Here is a 24,507-nt window from a genome sequence, read left to right as displayed (position 1 = left end):
TTATTTTTTTGGATATCATAATCTTTTGCCTAAATTTCGAAATGTCGGGCATTGGATTGAGCTACATTCTTATCCTATACTAAGCATCCTTTTTTAAAAGGCATAAAAAAGAATCCCATGTTAAATAAGGATAATTGTAATTAGTTTTTTTTTCATGCCACATGATATATATTAGAATAGCTGCATTTAATTTTGAATGTGCATCTCATGCATTGCATTTTAGCCTAGTTGTCATTTTAAAAAAAATTAAGTAAGATCGCATTTTTAAATTGCATGTTAGGACCAAAAAAAAAAAAAAAAAGAAATCATTCGTTTTGCTTGATTTTTTTTTTGTTCTTGTAATTTATCTTTTCTATTTGTCGACATTTTTGCATGTTGGGAGATAGGTTCTAAAATGAATCCAAACTGTCACCCAAACATTTAAAAAAGAAAAAAAGGATATCGAAAGGGCGTTAGGATAGTCTAGCGTAACCAAGTCCCCGAACTTATAATCTCCGGTTCGTAGAAGTAAAAAATTTCTCCCAATGCTTTGCTTAGGTGTCTAATTGACCTACACTAAACAAATTAGTGGTGACTCCAAATAAAAATCTTTTGCATGAAATGATTGAACCACAAGTAGTGAATTGGTATGGACTTGGGGAGGGTCCAAGCTAGGTCTTATAACTTAGTAATCCATAAACTTGAAAAGTTATGATTTTTAGGTTGTGACATGGTGAAGCAGATCGGATTGGCCAGGTCTCGGTGGTTTATGGGGAGATCTGTTCGGTTCCCTATTCCAAAAAAGAAACCGGATTGGACCAACAACCGGCCAAGATTTCGAATTTTTTATTTTTATTTCAATGAACCATAATAAGTAAATTACTTTTTTTAAAAAAAATTTGGGAAACCCCCACTTTAGACATGGCCATATGGAACCGTGGGCCCGAAACCGGCCCGTTGATCGGGCCCACGGTTCCATAATTGTGGGAACCGGCCCGGAACCATTTTGTTGTACTGATCTAGTTTTAGGTGATTTGAGGCATCATACCATCAAGGGTTACCGCATAATAATCAAATTTGATTATTAATTTGAGCCGCGAGACATGGGTCATCTCTTTAATAAGCTTGAATTTGCCGCGGTCAATCTTTTATCAAGATTATGATATCCGTTAATTTATGACGTGAGATACGGATTATTTTTTTGGATATCGTAGTCTTTTGCCTAAATTTCGAAATGTCATGCATTGGATTGAGTTACATTCTTGTGTACTAAGCATCCTTTTTTAAAAGGCATAAAAAAGAATCCCATGTTAAATAAGGATAATTGTAATTAGTTTTTTTTTTCATGCCACATTATATATAGTAGAATAGCTGCATTTAATTTTGAATGTGCATCTCATGCATTGCATTTTAGCCTAGTTGTCATTTAAAAAAAAAAATTAAGTAAGATCGCATTTTTAAATTGCATGTTAGGACCAAACAAAAAAAAATCATTCGTTTTGCTTGATTTTTTTTTTTTTTGTTCTTGTAATTTATCTTTCCTATTTGTCGACATTTTTGCATGTTGGGAGATAGGTTCTAAAATGAATCCAAATTGTCAGCCAAACATTTGTAAAAGAAAAAAAGGATATCGAAAGGGCGTTAGGATAGTCAAGCGTAACCAAGTCCGGGAACTTATAATCTCCGGTTCGTAGAAGTAAAAATTTTCTCCCAATGCTTTGCTTAGGTGTCTAATTGACCTACACTAAACAGATTAGTGGCGACTCCAAATAAAAATATTTTGCATGAAATGATTGAACCACAAGTAGTGAATTGGTATGGACTTGGGGAGGGTCCAAGCTAGGTCTTATAACTTAGTAATCCATAAACCTGAAAAGTTATGAATTTTAGGTTGTGACATGGTGAAGCGGATCGGATCGGCCAGGTCTCGGTGGTTTCTGGGGAGATCTGTTCGGTTCCCTGTTCGACAAAGGAAACCGGATTGGACCAATAACCGGCCAAGATTTCATTTTTTTATTTTTATTTTAATGAACCTTAATAAGTAAATTACTTTTTTTAAAAAAATTTTGGGAAACCCCCACTTTAGACATGGCCATATGGAACAGTGGGCCCGGAACCGGCCCGTTGATTGGGCCCACAGTTCCATAATTGTGGGAACCCGCTCGGAACCGCCGGTTCCAACCCGTTATTTAAAAAATAATAATAATATGGGCCGATGGGGCAGAGAGCCCAACAGCTCTCTGCCCCACCGGCCCCCCGCCCCCCCTTTAACGGCTCTTTGGGCTGTTTGGCAACGGCCTAAAGAGCCGTTGCAACATGCAATGGCCAATTGGCCGTTGGTTAAAAAAAATTGAATTGTTTTTAATTCTTGCCTATAAATACCTATCATCTCCCTTTCATTTTTCTCCAAATCCTCTCAACAATTCTCACAAATCCTCTCAATTCGCTCAAATTCTCTCAATTCGCTCAATTTTCTCAATCCCGCCTCAATTCTCTCAATCAGATTTTCAATTAATTTTCTCAAAAATGGCAAGTGGAAGCAGAAATGCTGAAAAGGGCAAGATGACTATGGGAGATTCCGAGTATCTCATTCCCGAATATGATCCTCGTCGGTATGCATGTTGGGAAGACAATGACGATAATATCAACACTGTCGCCATTCCGACCGTCAAGCACATCCCAACACAAGAAAGTCTTCATTCTCCTACCGGTATCGATGAAACGTTAATGGCAAATGAGCCGAAGCGGAAGAGCCGAGATAGTACATCCAACTTGTGGCTACACTTCGACAAGGTATGTGATAAAGGCAAAGGTAAGTATAATATAAAATGTAAATATTGTTTACAAACATATAAATTTACGAAAGGAGACGGCTACGGAACATTACGTCGGCATCCGACGAAAAAACATCTAACGCAAGCGGGGATGGACAATACGCAATAAAAAATTTCCGGGTACGCCAATTCTAATCCTCATCCTTTATTCCGTTACACCGATGCACTTTATAAACAAACATTAGCTGAATATGCTGCCCTTGATCATGCTCCGTTTACTACTGGTGAAAATTTTAATTTGAAATATTTGATAAATACTGCGTTGGTTCCGCAAGCACCAACTATTCCAAAAAGTACTCTTAAACGCGAAGTTTTTCATCTTTATAAAAAAGAAAAAAAATCTTTAGCAAAATTTTTTATGGAATTCAATGGACGTGTGCATATAGGTAGCGATATTTATAGTGATCCTTGGCAAATTCATTCTTATATGGGTGTCACGTGTCATTGGATAGGTGACGATTGGACCATTTAAAAAAGACTTATTACATTTCGAGTTTTTGATGAAAGACATTTGGCTCATAATATTTATAGAATAATTAGGCAAGTTTTAGAAGAATATAATTTGATAAATAAAGTATTTTCAATTGGTTTTGATAATGCCGCCGCAAATATCGTTTATATTCCCGAATTAGAAAATATTTGCAAACTCACTTTTGGCGAACAATTTTTTCACATTAGATGTGCTTGCCATGTTTTAAATTTATGTGTACAAGATAGTTTACGAACTCTTGACACTTCTCTCGCCCCAATAAAGGGTGCAATTAAATTTTTATGGAGTCGTCCTCATTTTATGAAATCATGGGAAAAATTTTGTAAACAACATGGGAGAAGGGCAAAAAGATTTCCAAAAGATATTCCAACTCGTTGGAATTCTACTTATGAGTTGTTTTGGCAAATTTTTTATTACAAATAGTTATTATGTATGTTTATTTCACAAAATATTCCCGAAATTACTTTACTTCCTCAACATTGAGACGTTTGAAAAAAAAAATTTAGATTTTTTGAAAATTTTTAATGATGCTACTAAGACTTTATCTGGTATTTATTATCCTACTACGCATTTATTTTTAATAGAGTGTGTTAATATTAGTAGTATTTTTAATGAATATGAAAATGATACTGAATTAGCTCGAACTATTTTAGTAATGCGAGAAAAATGGTTGCATTATTATTTCCAAATTCCTCTTGTCTATTTAGTTGCTATTGTTTTTGATCCACGTATTAAATTAGATGGTTTACTAGATTATTTGAATGTGTATTATCATGATTGTTTACATTTGGAAGATTCAATAGATATTTCAAATATACAATGAGATGTTAAAGAATTTATAGTAGTATTATATGGAGAATTTTGTAGTAGATATGGTTTAAGTGATTCTGGATCTTTACAATCTACTGCCTCACGTAGTGAATGTGGTAGTTCACTTAGTATATGGTATAATATGCTCAAGAGTAGGCAAAAAAGCAAAAAAACAAAAAGGGGCAACAGGTAGTATTTCTGAATTAGAAAAACATTTAACCACTCAATTTGAGTTTTGTGATGCAGAACATAGTACAGATTTCGAAATCCTAAAGTGGTGGAAGAGTCACCAAATCGATTACCCAGTTCTCACCCTCATCGCTCGCTAGATATTAGCAACTTCTTCTTCAACAGTTGCAGTTGAACAAACATTTAGTACTGGAGAATTAGTTTTGGACTCTCGCCGTTCAAGATTAAGCCCGGAGTCCGTGGAAGCTCAAGCTTGTGTCGACTATTGGACGAGGGCGAAATTTCGACACCAAGAGCTGAATCGAAAACACGAATTTTTTAGCGAGGATTGTGGAAATACCACCGCCACGGGTACCACAACGAGTAGCAACGATTGACGATGAGGTAAGTTGGGGTTATCAAAGGTAAAAGAACTACATGGGCTTTGATTCTTCTATCCCCAAGAAGATATGTAGGCGCTTAATAATAATTCATTAAGTTCAAGCTCATTCCTCATCTCTTTTTTTTTTCCCCACATTTTATTACAATGTACAATTTGATTATATTTTATATTTTATAATTTATTATGTTTATTTTATTATTTATTATTTTAAAAATTAAAATTAAAAAACGGAACTGGAAGGAATTGGCCCGGGAACCGGTCTGGAACCGATATTTTCATGGGTTTGTTCCGGTTCCAACTTTTCGTGGAACCGGAATCGGCGGTTCCACGGAATCGGCCATGTCTACCCCACTTGTCAAAAAGAAAAAAAGAATCAACAATTCTAGGACTGAGTGAGCCAATTTCCGGCTCCACAAACCGGGAAACAACCTTGCCCAGTTCGATTCCAAGGTGAAAACCGACCCACCCTAGAACCGATCACCTCTAATTTTGAGATGCTTGCTAGAAGCCATTGCAACTGTTTATCTCTTTCTCAATATGTTTCATAAAGTTGCCTAATTTGATAGATGCTTTGCTATATTTTATTTTGACAAAGAAGACATGATTTGTGCTTAAAACCCAGAAGTGCATTTATCTAAATCCAATATAGATGTGAAATAAATTTTCCTTCGTACAACTTCGCTACAGAGACTTGTACTGGTTACTAGCTAATGGTATTACAATTGAAAAGTGCATATTAAGAGTTTTGTTCCCCAAAATCATCCGGAGGAAAGTTACATTACTTGGAAAATTTCTTGAAACTACTGAATGCTATTTGGCTATATTTCAGGTATATACATAACTGTTTGGAGCTAAATGATTGTCTTGTGGAATTGTCAAATCATTGTCCTCGATTGTCCATGGTCAACACGTCGTCAACGCCAATCGTTGACCATCGTATAACTATATATATCTGCCTGCTTGTGCATATGCAAATGATTTTCCCTCGGGACAAAATCTTTATTTGTTTTGCAAAAAAAAATTGAAAGACATTTTTTCTGAAAATAACCGCTTCTATTGCTCTAAATAATTAGTCAATGAAAAAGAATTTCTTCATCGATGCCAATTTATGACAATATATTTCTGTGAAAAATGAATTTTTTTTTTCATTCGTTCACTTTTGTAAGCGAGACAAGCTATCATTTCTAGGAAAATATTTTCATAATCATTCATCTTCATAAAAAATCATACTCAAACTCGCAATCAACATTACATGATTCATGTTCATTCTATCAGATTTTTTTTTACCAAAAAAAATTCTGATAGAATTATCATTAGGGTAATCTTATCCCCACTATAGCGAGACAAAGGCTGTCGTGATTCACTTGCCTAATTTAATTAAGATGTTATCAAGATTGAGCCTAATAAGACATACAAACATAGACACTAACTGGTGAAGCGTGTACACATGTACGCTGGTTTGACTAACATTTTATCTTTCTAAAGTTAAGCATAATCAAATGGGCAAAACTAATAGTTATTTAATTCTATATTAATCGTTGTGATGAAAATCCATATGTACGCGTGTACAATTTAAACATGTGAAAGATCAGTTTCATACTAAAATGTTCTTGTGTGAAAGCAAAAGTTAGATGAAAGAAATTGGATAATTCAATCAAAGGGAACATTAACCACTAACTTTGGTACATAATATCTTAGAGTAAAGCATAAAAACTAATGTCTAAGTCTCATTTGATGCACTCTACTGGTCTCATGTTGAACCTCATTGGTTAACACCATAAAAACTCTAAATTATTTACCTTAAATACTAATACCTCAAGTTTTTCTTTGTGTCACTAGCACCCCTAAACTATGTCAACTATGACATCAATACCCAAACTTTTTTAGTCACAAGAACCACCAAACTTGTACCGGTACGATAAAAATAACCACCATCATAAGACAATCATTAAAAATCCAAAGTGGTGCCTCTCGTGGACAACAGTAGGCAAACAAAGCTAATGTGGATCCGAGACTGCTTTAGTCTATGATTTTTCTTTTAGTCACAAGAACCACCAAACTTGTACTATTTATAAGAAACACAAATTCATCGACCCATACTGGACTCGACCCGATCCGTATGCAATCCGAAGAAGACAAAGCTGAAAAATTAGTTGATCAGTAGAAAATAAAACTGAAAAACAAGTTGCCTCACTCGAAAACCCCCTACCTAAACCTGAAGACAAGTGAATAGGGACTATAGGTGGGTTGGGCTCTAGACCCATTAAGAGCCCACATTTTATTGGACTTTATTTATCAAACCCATGTCAACCCAATTAGCAAAATTCAGTTAACCCATATATGACTTAACTCATCATGTATGGCATAATAAATGGGTCTTCAACCAATTTTAAAAAAAATTACCTCATATGTCCATATTATTGCCACGTAGGACCACCGGTGTCGACATAAGCTATTTCTGATTAAAATTGGCTGAATGGACTGAATTGGCCCAATTGAAAGGCTTAGAACTGAATTGGTACCAATATAATAGGTTTTGAACTTTTTTTGTACTTTTCCCTACCAAAGAATACATACATAATCTCTTACAATTGGTGTTGTGAAAAATGAGTGACTTAACACAATAGGATTGTCCATAAAAAAAAACCCAAACAATAGGACTGAAAAAAAAAATTGCACACCGACTTTATGCGGTTCGATTGGTGTGACCAACGCCATGGCGAGAGCAACATATCATTCCACTATGAATCGGGCAATACAATGGAGATTAATAATACTCAAGTCAATCAAATACTTTCAATGTTTTCCAATCTAAATTACACACAATCACTTTATAAGGGTATGTACAAATCTTACCACAAGGTTTATTGGTTTCAAAGCACTTGCAATTAAGGATGATTACCAATCCAATATAGACCTGGGAACCGATACCTAACCGATCGTGGTTCGAGTCCGGATTTCAAGTTTTTTTAGCTTACTATTACCAAGCCGGGTGTAAAATAGGACCAAACTGGAGAACTGGACCAAGATAACCCTAATTCTCTCTTTTGACACTAGCATCTTGCACTATTATTATTATTATTATTATTATTATTATTTATGTAATTTCACGAGTTCATATTCTTTTATTGATTTTTGCTTTCAGCGGATGAGGATTTTTGTTGTTGATTTAACTTTCATTTTATATGACCAAGGTATGGGATGGATATTTACCAATTGCTTTATATTTCGGTTTGTTTTGCACTGGTATTTTACATTTCACCAATTTGCTGCACTACTTTTTCGCTGTAACCACTATTTGTCTCACTAAAAAGAGGATGATTTCCTTCTCACGGTTTGGTAAGCTAACCGGAAAGTTTGTCCTTTCAAGAAATGAAAGAACAATATCAAAAGAAAGAGAGGAATTGGCCGGTTCTCGTCCAGGCCTTGAAATCGAATCGGACTTACATGCTCGGTTCTAGGTTCTACAAGGTAAATTCAGGTTCCAAATTGGGAATCAGTCATGACAGGTTATGTTCCAAGTTTGAAGCCTATCTACCCTTGAACTGATCAATCCTACTTGCAATTTCTTCCGGATGTAATCCATGAGCATGTCGAATGATTAGGGCTGTCAAATAGGTGGGTCGGGTTGAAAATGATCCAATCCAAATCGATCGCTTTAACTCTTTTTGATCCATTTATTTGCAATACAACTTAGAGACTCATACTTGACCTAACCCACATTATTAAAATACATAGATCTTTAGGCACACAAGAACTTTTATTGTGTGCCTGTACTATGTAAAAGGTAAAATCTTTAGTAGTTTTATAATGTTTCAAATAAATTTGCTACTTTTTTTAAAAATTTCAAGTTTTTCAATGAAGTATCCGGCATCTCTTAGAATCAATAAGTCATTAAGTATTGACATGTATAATTGTATATTAATCTTCATGATATTTTAAAGTTTGAAAATATCATGATTTTTTTAAATAATTTTCAATTTGAAATAAAGAAGAATATCGTAAGTAGAAGATAAAAATGAAAATTAAGTTCCCCCACCCGAAAACCCCCAAGCTGAACCTGAAGACAAGTGAAGAGGGACTGAGGGTGAATTGGGCTTTAGACCCATTAAAAATCCACATTTTATTGGGCTTTATTACTCAAACCCATATCAACACATTTAGCAAAGTTCAGTTAACCTATATATGATCCAACTTATCAAATACGATTTCAATCCATTTTGACATCTCAATGATTGATTGTTACTGCCAAAAACTACTCTGCTCTCTAATGGGCCTAAACCAACTTCCTATTTTATATAGATAATGTTTAGATCCAAAATAGGAAATCCCTTTTAGAAAAATCTACTTGGATCACATTTCTTTTATAGACTGAAGCTTGAGATGTATCCAGTATTCTCAACAATTAAGCATAGAAAAGAGAACAAACACATCGTGCAAAGTCCTCACCACAGAATGGTCGATACATATCAAGCAACTTGATTGGCACAACAACTTTTTTCGCAGGATTGCATTCAATAGCGTAGGGAATGATTTTCCAATAATCAAACTTTGTTCAGTGAAATTTAAATATAATCCTGTAAAGCAAACAAAAAATGAAACAAAAAAGCTAAAGAAATAATATTGATATGCTTCCTAGACTGAAAATCGCCAACCATCGAGTGATTTTGTGCTTATGCAAATGATTTCCAAGTGGGATTAAGTCCCAATAAATACTAGCATGAAGTAACTAATACATGATTCGTGTGCATACCGTTTAGAAAGATAAAGGTCGGTGCACGTAAAGATCAAGGCTTCAGCCTGGTCGAATGTGGTTGGAGTCCCGCTACAGGTCAATCTGATATATTATCATTAGGGGGATCTTATCCCCACTATAGTGAGACAAAGGCTAACGTGATTCACTTCCTTAAATTTAATTAAGATGTAATCAAGATTTAGTCAAACAAGACATGCGAACACAGACAATAACTGGTGAAGCGTGTACACATGAACACTGGTTTGACTAACATTTTGGCCTTGTAAAGTTAAGCATAATGAGATGAGCAAAAATAATAGTTACTTCCAGATTAATAGTTGTGATGAAAATCCATATGTACGTGTGTACAATTTAAACTTGCGAAAGATCACTTAAATTTATACTAGATTGTTCTTTAGGTAGGTGCACGTAAAGATCGAGGCTTCAGCGTGGTCGAATGTGGTTGGAGTCCCGCTAAAGGTCAATTTGATATATTATCATTAGGGGGATCTTATCCCCACAACAGTGAGACAAAGGCTAACGTGATTCACTTCCTTAAATTTAATTAAGATGTAATCAAGATTTAGTCAAACAAGACATGCGAACACAGACAATAACTGGCGAAGCGTGTACACATTAGGAGTGTGCAACTGGACCGGGTTTACCCTGAACCTAGATCGGCCCACCCGAAAAACAGGGTCGGGAATCAATTCCTGCTTAAACCGGTCCGGGAATCGGTTCCAATTTTTGGGAACCAGTTGAAACCGGTCCGGTTTCCGGTTCTAGGTAGAGACCCACCCGGACCGATTTTAAAACCGATTTTTAGTTATTTTTTTTATAAAAAAGAAACCATAGTGTCTAGTCCATCGTCGCTTGTCCTTTGATTGCCTCACATCCCTCACCTCCTCTCAGTCATCTGTTTCTTCCCATCTTGTCGTATTATCTATTATATTTTGGAGTGTTGCTTTTGACGGATTGTAATTTTTATTGATTATTTCATCAATACTTATATTATTTTGATTAAAAAAAAAAAACAGGTTTTCGGGTAGACCCTTGAACCGGACCGAAAAACAAGGTCGGTTCCAAAACAGGTTCCAAAACAAACAAGGTCGGTTCTCGGTTCTAAAAACTGGAAACCGGTTATAACAGAGTCGGTTTCAGGGTCTAGGTCCGAACCCGGCACACTCGGTCCATGCTCACCCCTAGTACACATGAACACTGGTTTGACTAACATTTTGGCCTTGTAAAGTTAAGCATAATGAGATGAGCAAAAATAATAGTTAATTCCAGATTAATAGTTGTGATGAAAATCCATATGTACGCTTGTACAATTTAAACGTGTGAAAGATCACTTAAATTTTTACTAGATTGTTCTTATATGAAAGCAAACTTAGATTGAAGAAATTGGATAATTGGATCAGAGGGAACATAGTCACTAATTATGGTACATAATATCTTAGAGTAAGGCATAAAAACTAATGTTTAAATCTCATGGGATGCACTCCACTGGTCTCATATTGAACCTCATCAAGATGTCAATGACCAAGCAAGCTCAAAGTGTTGCAAAAGGATAAGCGATCGAATAATAATAAACCCAAAATAAGAATGAAAAAGTAAATCGGATGTCTAATTTATAAGGTTTTGTTGGCATGGACTACTCCTCAGGTGGAGCAATACTGGTTGTCATTTTCTCAACGCCACAACCGCGTGTGGAAAAAAAAAAAAAAAAAGACGAGACCGACCGAGTACGAGGTTGCCGTCCAGATTGAACAGGTACTCTCAGTCCCCACAACACTCGCACTCGGACTCGCCTATAAATATCGAAGGATTGTGCTCAGCAGCACTCACACTCATTCCATCGCAAAACTTGTGCAATTCGTGATCTCATCAATCTTCTCAACTTCCCCTCACTCGTCATGGAGTACAAAACAGAACGAGGCCAGTTCCAACCATGCCAAGTGAATTCGCCGCAAGTCGTGGACACGATGCATCAAAGAAGATCTGCTAATTATAAGCCTAACATTTGGAAATATGATTTCCTCCAGTCGCTTTACAGCAAACACGACATCGTAAGATTATCATTTGTATCTTCCGCACTAACCAGTTCTAGCTACTTTGGTCATTAACCATCGACATTTTTGTTCTCCTTGACCGTAGCGACACGAGCAGACGGACATTGGCATGCAATCACGCAAGCATTTCCACGTGAGAGACACATCAATGTTTTTAATGAGCATTGTAGCATTTTGCTCCAAATTCATTTGTAACATCACATGCACGACATTAATGTATGTCATTACTAAAACCACGTCATCTTGGCATCGCATTGCACTACAGATAGAATTATTTGAGGCCTTTTCGATGTAGATTTGGATCTAACAAATTCAACTCGATTCTGCAGGAAGAAGGAATTAAAGAACGGGTTGAACAACTCGTCGAGGACGTAAAGCTAATGTTTGCAGAAGCAGTCGATTCACTTGCCAAGTTAGAGATGATCGATCGCATGAGAAAAATGGGGTTGTCCAACCTCTTTGGCAATGAGATGAAAGAAACTCTTGAAACAGTTGCATCCACCAACTATTTTACCATGGAAGATCATGTCTATGCCAGTGCACTTCGGTTTAGACTCCTTCGACAGTATGGTTATGTCGGTTCACAAGGTAAGTTCTAGATGTAAACCTCTCTGAGTTCATTTATCTGAGATGTTGCTATACAAAAGTTGGCTTCTGCCATTCCACGTAATGTTCATATGTCATTACTCATTGTTTTACAATAATATCTTTCGAGTCATAGGTTGTCGTTCTTTCTAATATTACAGTAATATCAAGTATAGTTAGCAGTATCAGCAATTATTCTCGGTTTTGTCTAGTCGTGACTCTTTGGCTTTCAATCTGTTATCAGATGCGTTGAGGAGCTTCAAAGAAGGAAGCAACACATTAAACCGAAGCAATTGCAAAGATATTGAAGCTATGATAGAGCTTTTTGAGGCATCGCATCTCGCTTTGGAAGGCGAAAACATATTGGATGAAGCGAAAGCCTTCTCAACTGGGATTCTCGGGGAAAGAGTCTCCGGTTTGGACGGTCCGCTCTCCAAACGCGCTGTCCATTCTTTGGAGCTTCCAATGCACTGGAGAGTCCAGTGGTTCGACATCAAATGGCAAATCAACTTATACGAGCAACAGGAGGACAAGCGAAGTAATCTGCTTGAGCTTGCCAAGCTCAATTTCAACACGGTCCAAGCCACACACCAGAGAGATCTTGTAGACATATCCAGGTAACTTTCAAAGTACACATAAATTATCTAGAAAGTGTGGCGAACATATTCAACCGAGATCATTCTTTTAAAGGATGTCATGTTTGTAACTTCGATCGGTGTCAAGATTGAAACACGACAAACTTATTCATCCTGGGAAATTACCCTTGTTGAAGTTCTCTGTACCAGACATGGTGTGATTTTTATGGATTTTGATTTTGAGTAGTTGCTTTGATAACTTCAGGTGGTGGAGGGATCTGGGACTTATCGAACACGTGGATTTCACTAGGGATCGGCCGGTTGAGAGTTTTTTGTACGCCCTCGGACTCGCTCAGGAGCCACAACTCAGCTCTCTCCGAAAATCTCTCAGCAAAGTCGTCATCTTGATACTGGTGATCGACGATGTCTACGACCTTTGTGGCTCGTTGGAGGAGCTAGAATGCTTCACCGGTGCCATCATTAGGTTCGCCACGATCCCTCCCAGTCTCTTCCTTTCATGTTTGTTCAGTTCATCTTCGCTTAATGTGAAAATTCCATCCTTTTAGGTGGGACTCGGAGCAGATTCAACAGCTGCCCGAGTGCATGAAGGTCTGTTTCCGAGCGCTTCGCGATGTTACATACGAGATCGCTTATGATATTACCAAGGACGAAGATTGGCATCGAGTGCTGCCACATCTCGCCAAAGCCGTAAGCAAAAAGCTTGTGGATAAGTCATCCTAATTAATTTTATGTCCTTTCATAATTAATCATCTTTGATCAATATTTTTTCCTTATATTCCACAGTGGGCAGATTTTTGCAAAGCACTACTTACTGAAGCAAAGTGGGACCATTCGGGCTACACACCCTCTTTGGAAGAGTACCTGAGCAACGCATGGACATCATCTTCAGGACCGCTGCTCTTGTCTCATGCTTATTTCTTTGTGGGACATATGAAATTGGAGGATGTTGCAGATTTGCTGGAGAAAAACAAGGATCTGATTTACAATGTGTCCATGATAATTCGACTCTGCAACGACTTAAGGACATCCAAGGTAGTTATCAATCTTCTGACTTGCAAATTCTTTGCTTGCAGAAAAATCTTGTACTAACATGACATACGTCATAATTGGATCAAGGAGATCAAATCTCATTAAATCATTAAATTGATTTATTTGTTTGATTAGGCCGAAATAGACAGAGGAGATGCTCCATCATCAGTGATGTGTTACATGCGAGAAGTGCACGTATCAGAAGACGTTGCTCGGAAGCACATCAAGGTATTGATCAACCAAGCATGGAAAAGCATTAGTTCTCATTGCTTCGGCAATACTGAGACACCATTTCTCCGACCCTTTACCGATGTCACTGTGAATGCCGCTCGTGCTGCCCATATGCTTTACCAATTCGGAGATGGGTTTGGCATCCAAGATGGTAGCATTGGGAAGCAAATTCTATCTACTGTGATCGAGCCTCTCGCTCTTGATTGAGATATTAGTGCAAGGTGATGCATTACAATGGATGGAAGACCTTGTCCCAGAAGCTAAAATATGCCGTAGGTTTCAAGAGTCAAAGTCAAAGTCTCTAGTGTTTTAATGCATTTTCAAGTTCCTAGTTTTATATTGCCTTTGCTAGTTCCTATGTTGTCAATGTCGGCCAGTTCTCTTCTCTTTCATATTTGTCCATTTCCTATGTAATAGTCCACTTATAAAAAAGGCGAATTCTCAAATCTAAGGCAGGTGATTTGTGATGAATAAAAATATATGAGATTTCTCTCTGTGTGAGCAAATATCTATCCCTAACATCTTCATTCTTGGAAGTTTGGTTCTTTCTTGGTGGTTAGCCAAAGAAGCACTGTATCATTGGTTGGTGATAAGTAGGCTTCGGTGGTGTGCTTCTCCTGTCCGAGTTTTGTCTCCTCGGCTAGTGATATTTTGTTGGCTTTGGTGATGAACTTTGTCAATCCCGATCGTGAACCTTGGTTGGTGGGGCATCTTGTATGCCTTAGTTCTAATCGTATTCTGTCTTGCATTTGCAATTACCTATCGACACCCATTCCAAACACTCTCATTTATCCCTACTTCCATGGATCATTACTCAAAACGACAATCTCCCATCCAGCACACGCAGCACAAGGTCTAATATTATTATGCCTTATGTTTAATGAACACTAAATCAATGGTCAGTCTACTACAGATATCCCAATCTGAAAATTTGTTTTTAAGAAGATGAAATAAAATCAACAAAGATATGTTGTTGATTGAAAATTCACTCTTTTATATAGACTTGATGAACTAATTGTGACCATAATACTTTATGCATATATTTATAGAACAAGGGCTCTTTTATTACATATTCTCAAATGGACGAGGCTCGCATGACCGTGATTTAAAGTTTGACAATCAAACGGTCAAACGCCAGCCACATGTCTTTGTGAGAAAACTGAAAGACTTCTTGAACCCGTTTCAATGTTCTGATTTCTATGTTTTCTTTGGCAAGCTAAAAATTACAGACAAAATCAGAGGAAAGCCCACCATTGTTCCACTATTGCTGGAAGACACAATTAAATCCTCTAATCCTAGATTAATTCCCAATTGATTAAATTCTCTAATCTTAAACCCCGTTAAGTGAATTTTCTTGGATATGAAGAAACAAAAAAATAAATTAAGTACCAAAATGTAGAAAAGTATAAGTAGAAAATTTATCACTAACTATAGAAAATCGTTAATGTCATCGTAAAGATCTATTATATTAAAGAGAAAAGAACACTTGGAATGTTGGCTTTGCTATTAATAACGAAATTATTGTGTAATGAAATGGCCCATAGTTCCATTCACTAAAATTGCATTGTTCTAGGATGACTCTACAGTGACCTAAAATCAAGATCGGTGATATTGATCATGCATAAAATAATGAAGTAAAGAAAGATGAAAATTCGGATACTGAATTAGTAGACGAAAAAATTACCCCGTTGATTCAAATCTCTAGACGAAGATGTACATGGACCTTAAAAACCATGAGATATAAGCTATAACTTTCAGGCGATGGAAAATATTCCAAAATCAAATGTATACTTTAACATTTTTCCTAAAACATATATAATTAAATAAGACGATTGTAGAATTTAGTCTGTTTTCGCATTGTGTCAGAAATTTCTAAAAAGAAAAACTAGTTTTTGAAATTCGAAACAAATAAAAGGATGAAAATGTTACTATAAAATATTTACGCCAATCGCTAAATAAATTTTGTATTAGAGTTTCATAAATATAGAAAAGGAAAAGTAGAGAGGAAAAGCTTGGGGGCAGTTCTTTGGTCACATTTGTTAATGGCAATCAAACAATGGTCAGTTAACTCAATTTGTTATCCAAAAAGAGTGCGAATTCTTCTAGCTAAGTCTCAGAAATTGAAATTAACAAAAAGCCCTTTCAAACCAACTTCCTCGATACATTAATAAATCTTGCTATGGAAAAAATGTTTGGACCAGGTTGAAAACAACCTCATGCACTGCTAAAATGTTCTGTTTAAGTCCCCAATAAAATACCGAATGCTAATTGGGTAGCAAGTTACAAAAATGTGATTAAAGATTGATGTAAACAAAATACAAGATAAATAACCTTAAAATGTAATCGAAGAGTTGAATCAACTAAACACCATTTCGTATATTTGATTATGTGACTTTTGGTTATTAATAGTTCTAGATCTTTTTCACTTTAAACTTACTTTTAGCAAAATTTTGTTATTTATGGGAATTGATTTCACAAGGTAACTAGACAAAAAGTCATCCGGTTTCCTTGGGAAATTGTGGGGTGTGGAAAACACCGAGAGTAACCATGTTGTCCCTCAAGTATTTTCCGTCTCAAATATTGGTGGGCCAACCGCGAACCCATTTCCTTTTGAAACAATTAAATGACCCAAACTCTTGCATAATAAGTTGGCCTAACAACTTCGAACTCACTTTACATAATTTGTTGGGCCCCGCACACTTCTAAATGTTCACAAATCTACAGATCATAGATGCTTCGGTTACATCCAAGATTTGAAAACCCAGGAAGCCAAACCGGACAGTTTTGCATCAGCAAAAAGACCCATCTCCTCTGACATCTTCATTGTGTGTGAAAGTTCTTAGCTTTCTTATTGAAAGAGAGCATGCTTGTGGCAATTGGAAAGGAATGAATGCTTCTAAAAGGCACCGATAACCATCCATTTGCTCTTCGCGAATGGTCTCTTTCTACTTTGTGAGGCGGATCGGGAAAACTGTTACCTGAGTGCTCGATCTCTTCCGTGAAGCTTCGGGGTGAAGAGCGAACAAGAACAAGTCAGATAACTTTTATCCAATACTGTCACTGAGGATGATAGAAGCAGGTTGGAACCAATACTGGATATAAATTCAAATGATATGAACAAGCATTTAGGTGTCCCCTCTGAATGGAGATGGCAGAGGGACCTCCAAATTTGCTAGTTAGTGAGAAAGTTAGGAAACAGCTTGCTGGTTGGTGTATTCCTATGTCGTCCATGGTAGAAAGATCTATTCTCATCAGGTCCAATAACGAGGCTATCATGTGCAGATTGAGAATCTTCTCTCCAGCATCTTCAATCAGCTTGATAGAATAAACTTGTTTTTTTTTTTTTTTTTGGGGTCACGAGCGCCCCTAAATTATGTCAAGTACGAGACCATTAGCCAAACTTCTTTTTCTTTTTCTTTTTTTTTTCCGCAAAAATCCCCCAAACTTATACTGATGTAACAAAAATAACTGCCATTGAAGGACGATGGTTACAAATCCAAAGTGGTGGCTTGCATGGGCAAAAATGGCTGACAGAAGGAACTAACGTGGATTTGACATTGCTTTCGTTTATGCAAAACTACGTCTTTTCACGGATTATGCGACTTCAAGGGCGCTAAAAATAGCCAAAATAGACCCAATGGGCATTTCATCGAACATCTTTGGGGCGAGCAGTGTACCTCGAAGGAAGAGGCTTATATCCGATCGGAACTTGCGATGAATCTCGAGATAAAGGACTTACATTTTTGTAAGCTCACTTGTTTTGCTTCGCAGAAACGTATACAAATTATTTGTTGTGGAAACAAGTGATTGAACAGTGAAATAGATAGAATGAGAAAATAAATATTGTTAAGATACATATGTGAGTTGTGTTAAAAAAGCCTTACATTAAAGAATCGATGTAGTGTGAAGCATTTGATATATCCTAGTTGACCCATAATTCATTGGCTTAAACTTTTGAGTGAATACGGATCTAATTGGATACGTTAACAGGGTCAGACTTGGATTTCCTTTTGATGATTTCCCCGAGTGAAGGTATTAGACTTCTGCTGCATGCTCCTAACAAATTTTATCAAAATCGGTGGTAGAATGGTAGGCCCCTAATCTACTATGGTGTTTGGTGAATATCTAAAAGATTGAATCTAGTGACTAACCCGATTTCTATGAGGTGGAGTTGTGGTGTAGCAACGCGGGCCGATGATAAACTTCATGGTTCGGTCTAGAGAAAGAGACTAGGGATGAAATTGGGCATTGATGGAGGTAATGTAAAGTGAAGAAGTAGGCTTGAGGAAGACAAAGAAAGAAAAAAGAAGAAGAAAAAAGCAAGTAGAAAGATAGATAAAAAGAAAGAAAATTTTAAAAATTGGATGAAAATGCCCCCAATTGTGAATAAGATTTGATGAGCTGGACTTCTTATTTTAGATTAAGTTGGCCACTTCAGATCTTTATTTGAGATAATGTCCATTCCAATTGTTCACTTCAAGCCTTTATTTACAATAATCTCCATTCACGTCCGGACTCAGTACTTGGTTCCCATATGAAATTGATCTCACGACAAAAAGCTACTTCAAGTTGTGTGCAAAATCGATAGAAACTCGAGAAAAATTTATCCGTACATTTTTAGCACCCAAAAGTACAAACCACAAAAAAGGCTCGAAATTAGAACATTTACATTCAACCATGAGACCGACTCGAAGAGGAAATTTCGTAGCTTTGGTCGGTCATAATAAATAGGCAACTTTAAAGTTTTAGTCGGACTCTTCGTTAAGGGCGCGAACAATGTTCGAACGAAGTGGACTGTACTTCCGCACGCGAGTTTTATTCAACAAGTTCAGTCTCGAGACTTATTATCGACGCAAACAATGACCATGTTAGCTTGATATAGAATAAAATAGCTAAAAAGATTGATTATAAAATGGTAGTTAGAAATTATCCAATCAATCCTAAAAATATTGTACGGAGATTAATTCAGTAAAAAAAAATTTCAAAAATTTCAATTTAGTCCTAAATCTTTGTGCAAAATTCTAATGTAGTCATTTCCGATCTATTTTAAAAAAAAGAAAAAATCACTAACGTATAGCCACATTAGTGATTTTCCGGTAGAAATTGATTAGAAAGGCTACATTGAAATTTCGCACAAAGGTCTACGAATAAATTAATAAAATAAAAAATTTAGGATTTAATTAACATTTGTACAAATTGACTAGTAATTTTCCCAAAAGATAGTTACTGTCACCCATATGAGGATCAAGCATCTGTTCGAGCGATGGCTTCCAAAGTGAGAGCAGGTAGAGCTTCTTACAAGGTTGTGCCAACACTCGTCGTAGATTCTCCTAGACCTACCAATCCATGACATTTGGCCAACTCAGTTCATTATAGGGGTGAACGGTTCTAGGGTTGGTCTAGGTTCCTTCTAGAATCTACCCGTCAGAACCGGTTCTTCAATTTTTAAAACTTCAAATCTATTATGCATATCATGAAACTTGAAACCTATCCCATCACAAGTTCTTGGGTCAGTTCTAGAGGCCACTCGGGTTCTACCCGTAGACTACTATTTGCTACTAAAATTCACAACCACTATTCATACTTAGACACATAAAGAATATGAAATATTAACAAAGTAAAAGTTTCATTTATGGATTTCTCCGGAAATGAAAGCTCATACTAATGGTTCTAGATTGCATAATCATCATCGAACGTCATGGAATACCGCAAGATAACGTGAAGATATAAAACAAGAAAAACATAAAATTATGTTACGGGTTTCAAGTTCTGGAACTTGGAACTTGCAGATTGAAACCGGTTCTCTAATTTTTGAAATCAGGAACCTACTCTACATATCCTAGAACTTGAAACAAGACCCATTCCCACCGATCTAATTCTCTGATTCTTGATTCTAACTCGGAATCATTTTCACCCTAGTTTACTATGATTAAAAAATTCTTTCCTTTTAGAGATGTCACTAATATATTCTAGGCCGGTTAGGGGATTCCACGAACTAAAGCTTCTAGGAATGGGGACTTGGTTATGTTAATCATCTAATTAGCATCATTTTAGTTCCTAAAATCGTTTTGTTTGTTGAAAACATGATTTAAGTTTTCTTACCAAATTTTAAGCTCTTAGGAACATTCCACTAGGAGATCATGCATGGTTGTTTCCAAAACCGAGGATCCATCAAGCGTATAGAATAAACAACACGCCAAATCAAGACAGGAACGCAAATAACGAAGACAGACAACAATTAGCGAGAAAAGTTAAACCCGATACGATGTCTGGAAAGGAATATACCAGACCTTATTATCGTGACCTGGCATAAGACCCCGTGAGCGGTACCCATACCCAATAATGCCTATGTCTTCAACTGAACAACAACGACCATTATCTACACAAGACGACGTGACCAACAAAGTAATAGTAACTAAATTCCAGATAACAAGTTAAGCCTATCCCTAAATAAGATTCTATACTAAAAGCCACGCTAACGACTCTTTTTATCTTTCTTTACCAACTCTTTTATTTTTTACTTATGCAAAATGACATGATCTAACATCAATATTATACTAAAAAAATGCGAGCTACACCACACATTGGATTAGATTAAAGGGAAATTAAACATAGGCTCAACACATTACTTAAAATTATAACTTCGCACTAAGCTACCATTATATCTCCGAATATGCCATTTTTCTTTTGTATGTTTTTTCATTTACATGCCTTTTGTGCCACTTTTTCACATAACACTAACAGCAACATGATTAATCACTAAGATCACATTATATAGAACGATTAACCATCAATAGACCATGCTTACACTAATCAAAGCATAATTACACTTAAACATGCATTAAAAGGGGCAATCGAGACCGAGGAAAATTATCAAAAAGTCCTAAACCTGTTGCACTTTTATCAATTTAGTCATAAATATTTTAATTTTTCCAATTCAGTCCTAAACCCTTTTTTGTACCAATCCAATCATAAACCTTTCACATTTTTGCCAATTCAGTCCATCCGGGCTTCTTTGGATGGTTGGCTTTGACGTGGACCTGGCTGGCACTAACGTGGATCCCGCCAGCGTTGACGAAGCAATATTTAATAATATTTAAAAAGCCAAATTTTTTCATTTTTTCCTTTTTTTATTTTCTTTTTATTGTTCATCTTCTTCCTCCTTCCTCATTAGCAACCGGCTGGAGGTAAGGGCCGTGAGATCCTCACAAGCCACCGGCATCACCGCCATTGGGCAAGCTCGGCCTTGCCTAGATTTGGCAAGGCCGAGCCACCTCGTGACTGGGCGAGGGTCAGCCTCGCTAAAATTGGGCGAGGCCGAACTCGCCCAGCAAGCGGCACTCTCACCCAGTTGGAGGTCAATGGGAGATCGATAAGCCTCATTTGTAATAGATTCCGATGAAATCGATGACTCATGTGCTGATACCTCTTTAGCCAGTGAGACAAACACCACCACCAAAAAAAAAAAAAAGTATATGTTAAGCTTAGGAGACTAGTTTTGGGAAAAGACGGTTTTGATGATAATCGCCCTCCATCATCGAAAAGACTCGAACCCCTAGAACTGGGCGTGAGTTCGTACTCTTCTAATTCAGCGTGCGCTTGGTGGGTACTAGGGATTTGGCTGGAAATCCAACTAGGCGATGGCAAGGCCGAGCCTCGCCTAGACACAGTGGCGTCGGCCTCGCCCAGGGATGGCGGTGCCGGTGGCTAGCAAAGACCTCCAGGCGGTCGCCAATGAGGAAGAAGGATGAAGAAGATGAACAATAAAAAAAAAATTAAAAATTAAAAAATATTATTACATATTGCTCCGTCGGCGTTGGTCGGGTCCATGTCAATGCCGACTAGCCAAAAATGGCCAGATAGACTGCATTGGCAAAAATGAAAAAAATTTAAGATTGAATTGACACAAGAAAATGTTAAAGATTAAATTAGCACAAATATAAAAGGTTTAGGACTGAATTGACACAATTGCAGTATGCTTAAGACTTTTTTTGGCAATTTTCCTATGAGGCCAGTTTTAGTGCCAATGAGAACCCAAGGCCGAATCCAGCGTGCTCAGGCTGCTGTACATCAGGCTTTGAGTGCTTATTAGGCCCTAGATCGGTTCGAATAAGCTCAGAATCGTTCCGGCTAATCTATACAAGTACAAGGGATTTCCCGAGTCCGTCCAGATCTTCAAATGGACCGTAATGAGACCTAGAGTCCTCTGTGCAGCATGTTAAAGGAACCGCTGGCTCTCGGTGCTCATTTTTAGCTCAAATGAACCCCAATGGCAACTGAAATACCCCAAATGGCTCCATTGGTTAGATACGATGAAATATTACGCTACATTGACATGGACGACTAACGTGCACCAGCATATTAACACGTGAAAAGCCAAAATAATTCATTGGACGAGACGGGATAGTCCATAATCGACTGGAGAACATACTAGACATGCAAGAGTGGAACCGACCAAAATATGAAATTGCAATATGAACCGTTGTCATAGCCTGCTCGGCAAACATAGAAATCGAGGCAACGGGTCGCATGCCCGCTAGGCGAGGCGAACCATCATGCCTCAACTTTGAATTCCGGTTCTATCGAGGCATCCTTGGCTAGTTGAACACAAAAGAGAAGTGTTTCCTACCTTGAGTGGGACCGTAACGAGACTGCAAAGGAACCGAAATGGCCTCTTATTCTCGAGGAAGAGAGAGATGAGAATTAGGAGAGGTGTTCAAACTCACGCCCAAAGCTCCTCTTTTTCTCGGCTAGACTTGCCCCATTTTAGAGCTTAATTTTCCCTCACTTTTCCTCTCTAATTTCCACCTTGAAGGTCTGGAGGATTTTGAGAAGAGAATGGTCCAAAGAAGACCTAAAACTCACATCCATCAGCCTTCTTACGAGTGAATTTTTCTCAGGATTTTCTAGCTTGTGAGAATTGATTTTCCTATCACTTCTCTCATTGGTCTTCCTCAGCATCTCAGTAATCCAAGGCTATATAAACTACTCACCTTGTCCGGTACCTCCATGAACTTCCCATTCTTCATAACTTTTTCACCTCCATAAAGTTCCGTCTAGTTTTCTTCAATCTTTCACTTCATACTTCGAATACCTTTGATGTAGGCAAGCTGTATTAACTTCACTTTAGCTTTCATCTTCGACTCCTTCCAAGGACATTAGCAGTGTTGCCTCTACCTCGTTGTTCAACTATCCACGGTACCTCTAAGCTTTACCAAACTCCCTATTCTATGCTTGTTCACCTCTACTCAGGTACCTCCAGCTCGTAGACACCTTTACGCCCAATCCTTTATTCACCATTGATAGAGAATTGCATACCTTTAGACATAATGTTAGGACGCCATCTGCATAACCACTTGTGCATCTTTCATCCGGTTCTACTCAACCAGTATTCACATTAGTAGCATTTGATTATTTTTCCTCTTCAAAATATCACGAGGGATTTTCCCAATAGAAGGTCTAAGGAGCCTAATTAAGCGGAAACAAGAGTGGGTAAGTGGGCACCTCTATGAGATGAGGACTGGAGGGAAGGTTTGGTCATCTTTGGTAGAGTAGGGACTGATTGTGCAGTTGCGCAAAAATGGCGAGTATGCACTCGTCCTTCGTTTGATTGGGTGAAATTTTGATGGGTGATAGCTGACACATCGATGCAGCTTGCATTAAAATTTCGCGTCCAACGGGCATCGGGAAGTCAATACATGACGGGATTTCGTCCAGGAGCCTCAGCCGACGCCAGCTCGGAAAACGGCAAACTTGGGAAGCTACAGATATCTTTAGAAAATAAACTCGAAGGCGTTGGTCGTGGCATGTGATTTGCAATTTTTTTAGATCGTTTGATCCTTCAACCGATCAGAGAAAGGCAAGCAAAAATTGTCGGACAAGATGTTGAGACCAAGTCTGAACTGGGGTGCGGTTGAGGCTCTCTAGAGTTGCCGTTGACCAAAATTTTAGGCATCGGGCTTGAGGTTTGAGGTTCTAATAGTACAATGTCACTGGCTTAAAAGTGTAGAAGAAATACAGCGAAAAATATGGACTCGAGACGACGTATTATGGACGTTTTTTTATTAGGGATCGAATTGCGCCTATATGATTGCTAATCTTCATGAGATGCATGGATGGCCTACACAAAATGTGCCGTAATTATTATGAAACTATCATGCTTACCACATATACGTGCATAAGGAACGTGACGCGAGCAAGGAATGAAGGGTCATATGCCGTAACTTGCAAATTTGGTTTTCTGAAAGGATTTTTTCCGAAAAATAAATCCACGATGAACTCGTTGGCAAAATTCGGGTGTCAATAGTAGTGGGTAGCCGATTTTGGAGCAAAGGACGATCGATAAGCTTATGTACATAATATGCTTCTTCCCAACTTTTTCCGTACACTCAGCCAAACAGCTTTGCCTATTTATAGGCTCAGCGGCCGATTTATGCATGCAATTTATCTCTGCATTTATCAGATATTTTCTTCTTATTTTCTACTTTGGCTACACTTTTCGGCCACCGCCTATTAAACAGACTTGTAGACATCAATCCTAGAGGAGTCTAGGTTTTTTTAGAAAAAATTGATCAG

The 24,507-nt window shown here is 37.4% G+C and overlaps 1 protein-coding gene across 1 annotated transcript in view; it reads left to right on the top strand.

Moving 5' to 3' along the window:
• The window catches only part of LOC115739702 (alpha-farnesene synthase-like), an 81,962-nt gene that overhangs the window by 22,771 nt on the left and 34,684 nt on the right, over positions 1 to 24,507 (top strand). The window contains exons 2-7 of the mRNA XM_048285479.1: positions 11,821 to 12,079; positions 12,321 to 12,693; positions 12,917 to 13,135; positions 13,218 to 13,359; positions 13,456 to 13,704; positions 13,837 to 14,191. Of these exons, the coding sequence (XP_048141436.1) occupies positions 11,821 to 12,079; positions 12,321 to 12,693; positions 12,917 to 13,135; positions 13,218 to 13,359; positions 13,456 to 13,704; positions 13,837 to 14,139 (1,545 nt within the window). The 3' untranslated portion in view covers positions 14,140 to 14,191. The remainder of the gene's footprint in view (positions 1 to 11,820; positions 12,080 to 12,320; positions 12,694 to 12,916; positions 13,136 to 13,217; positions 13,360 to 13,455; positions 13,705 to 13,836; positions 14,192 to 24,507) is intronic.

Source organism: Rhodamnia argentea, chromosome 9 (assembly GCF_020921035.1).
Source record: "Rhodamnia argentea isolate NSW1041297 chromosome 9, ASM2092103v1, whole genome shotgun sequence".
In the NCBI taxonomy this organism is placed as follows: domain Eukaryota; kingdom Viridiplantae; phylum Streptophyta; class Magnoliopsida; order Myrtales; family Myrtaceae; genus Rhodamnia; species Rhodamnia argentea.
The sequence above is the reverse complement of the archived record's forward strand: the minus strand, read 5'-3'. Positions and strand labels throughout refer to the sequence as shown.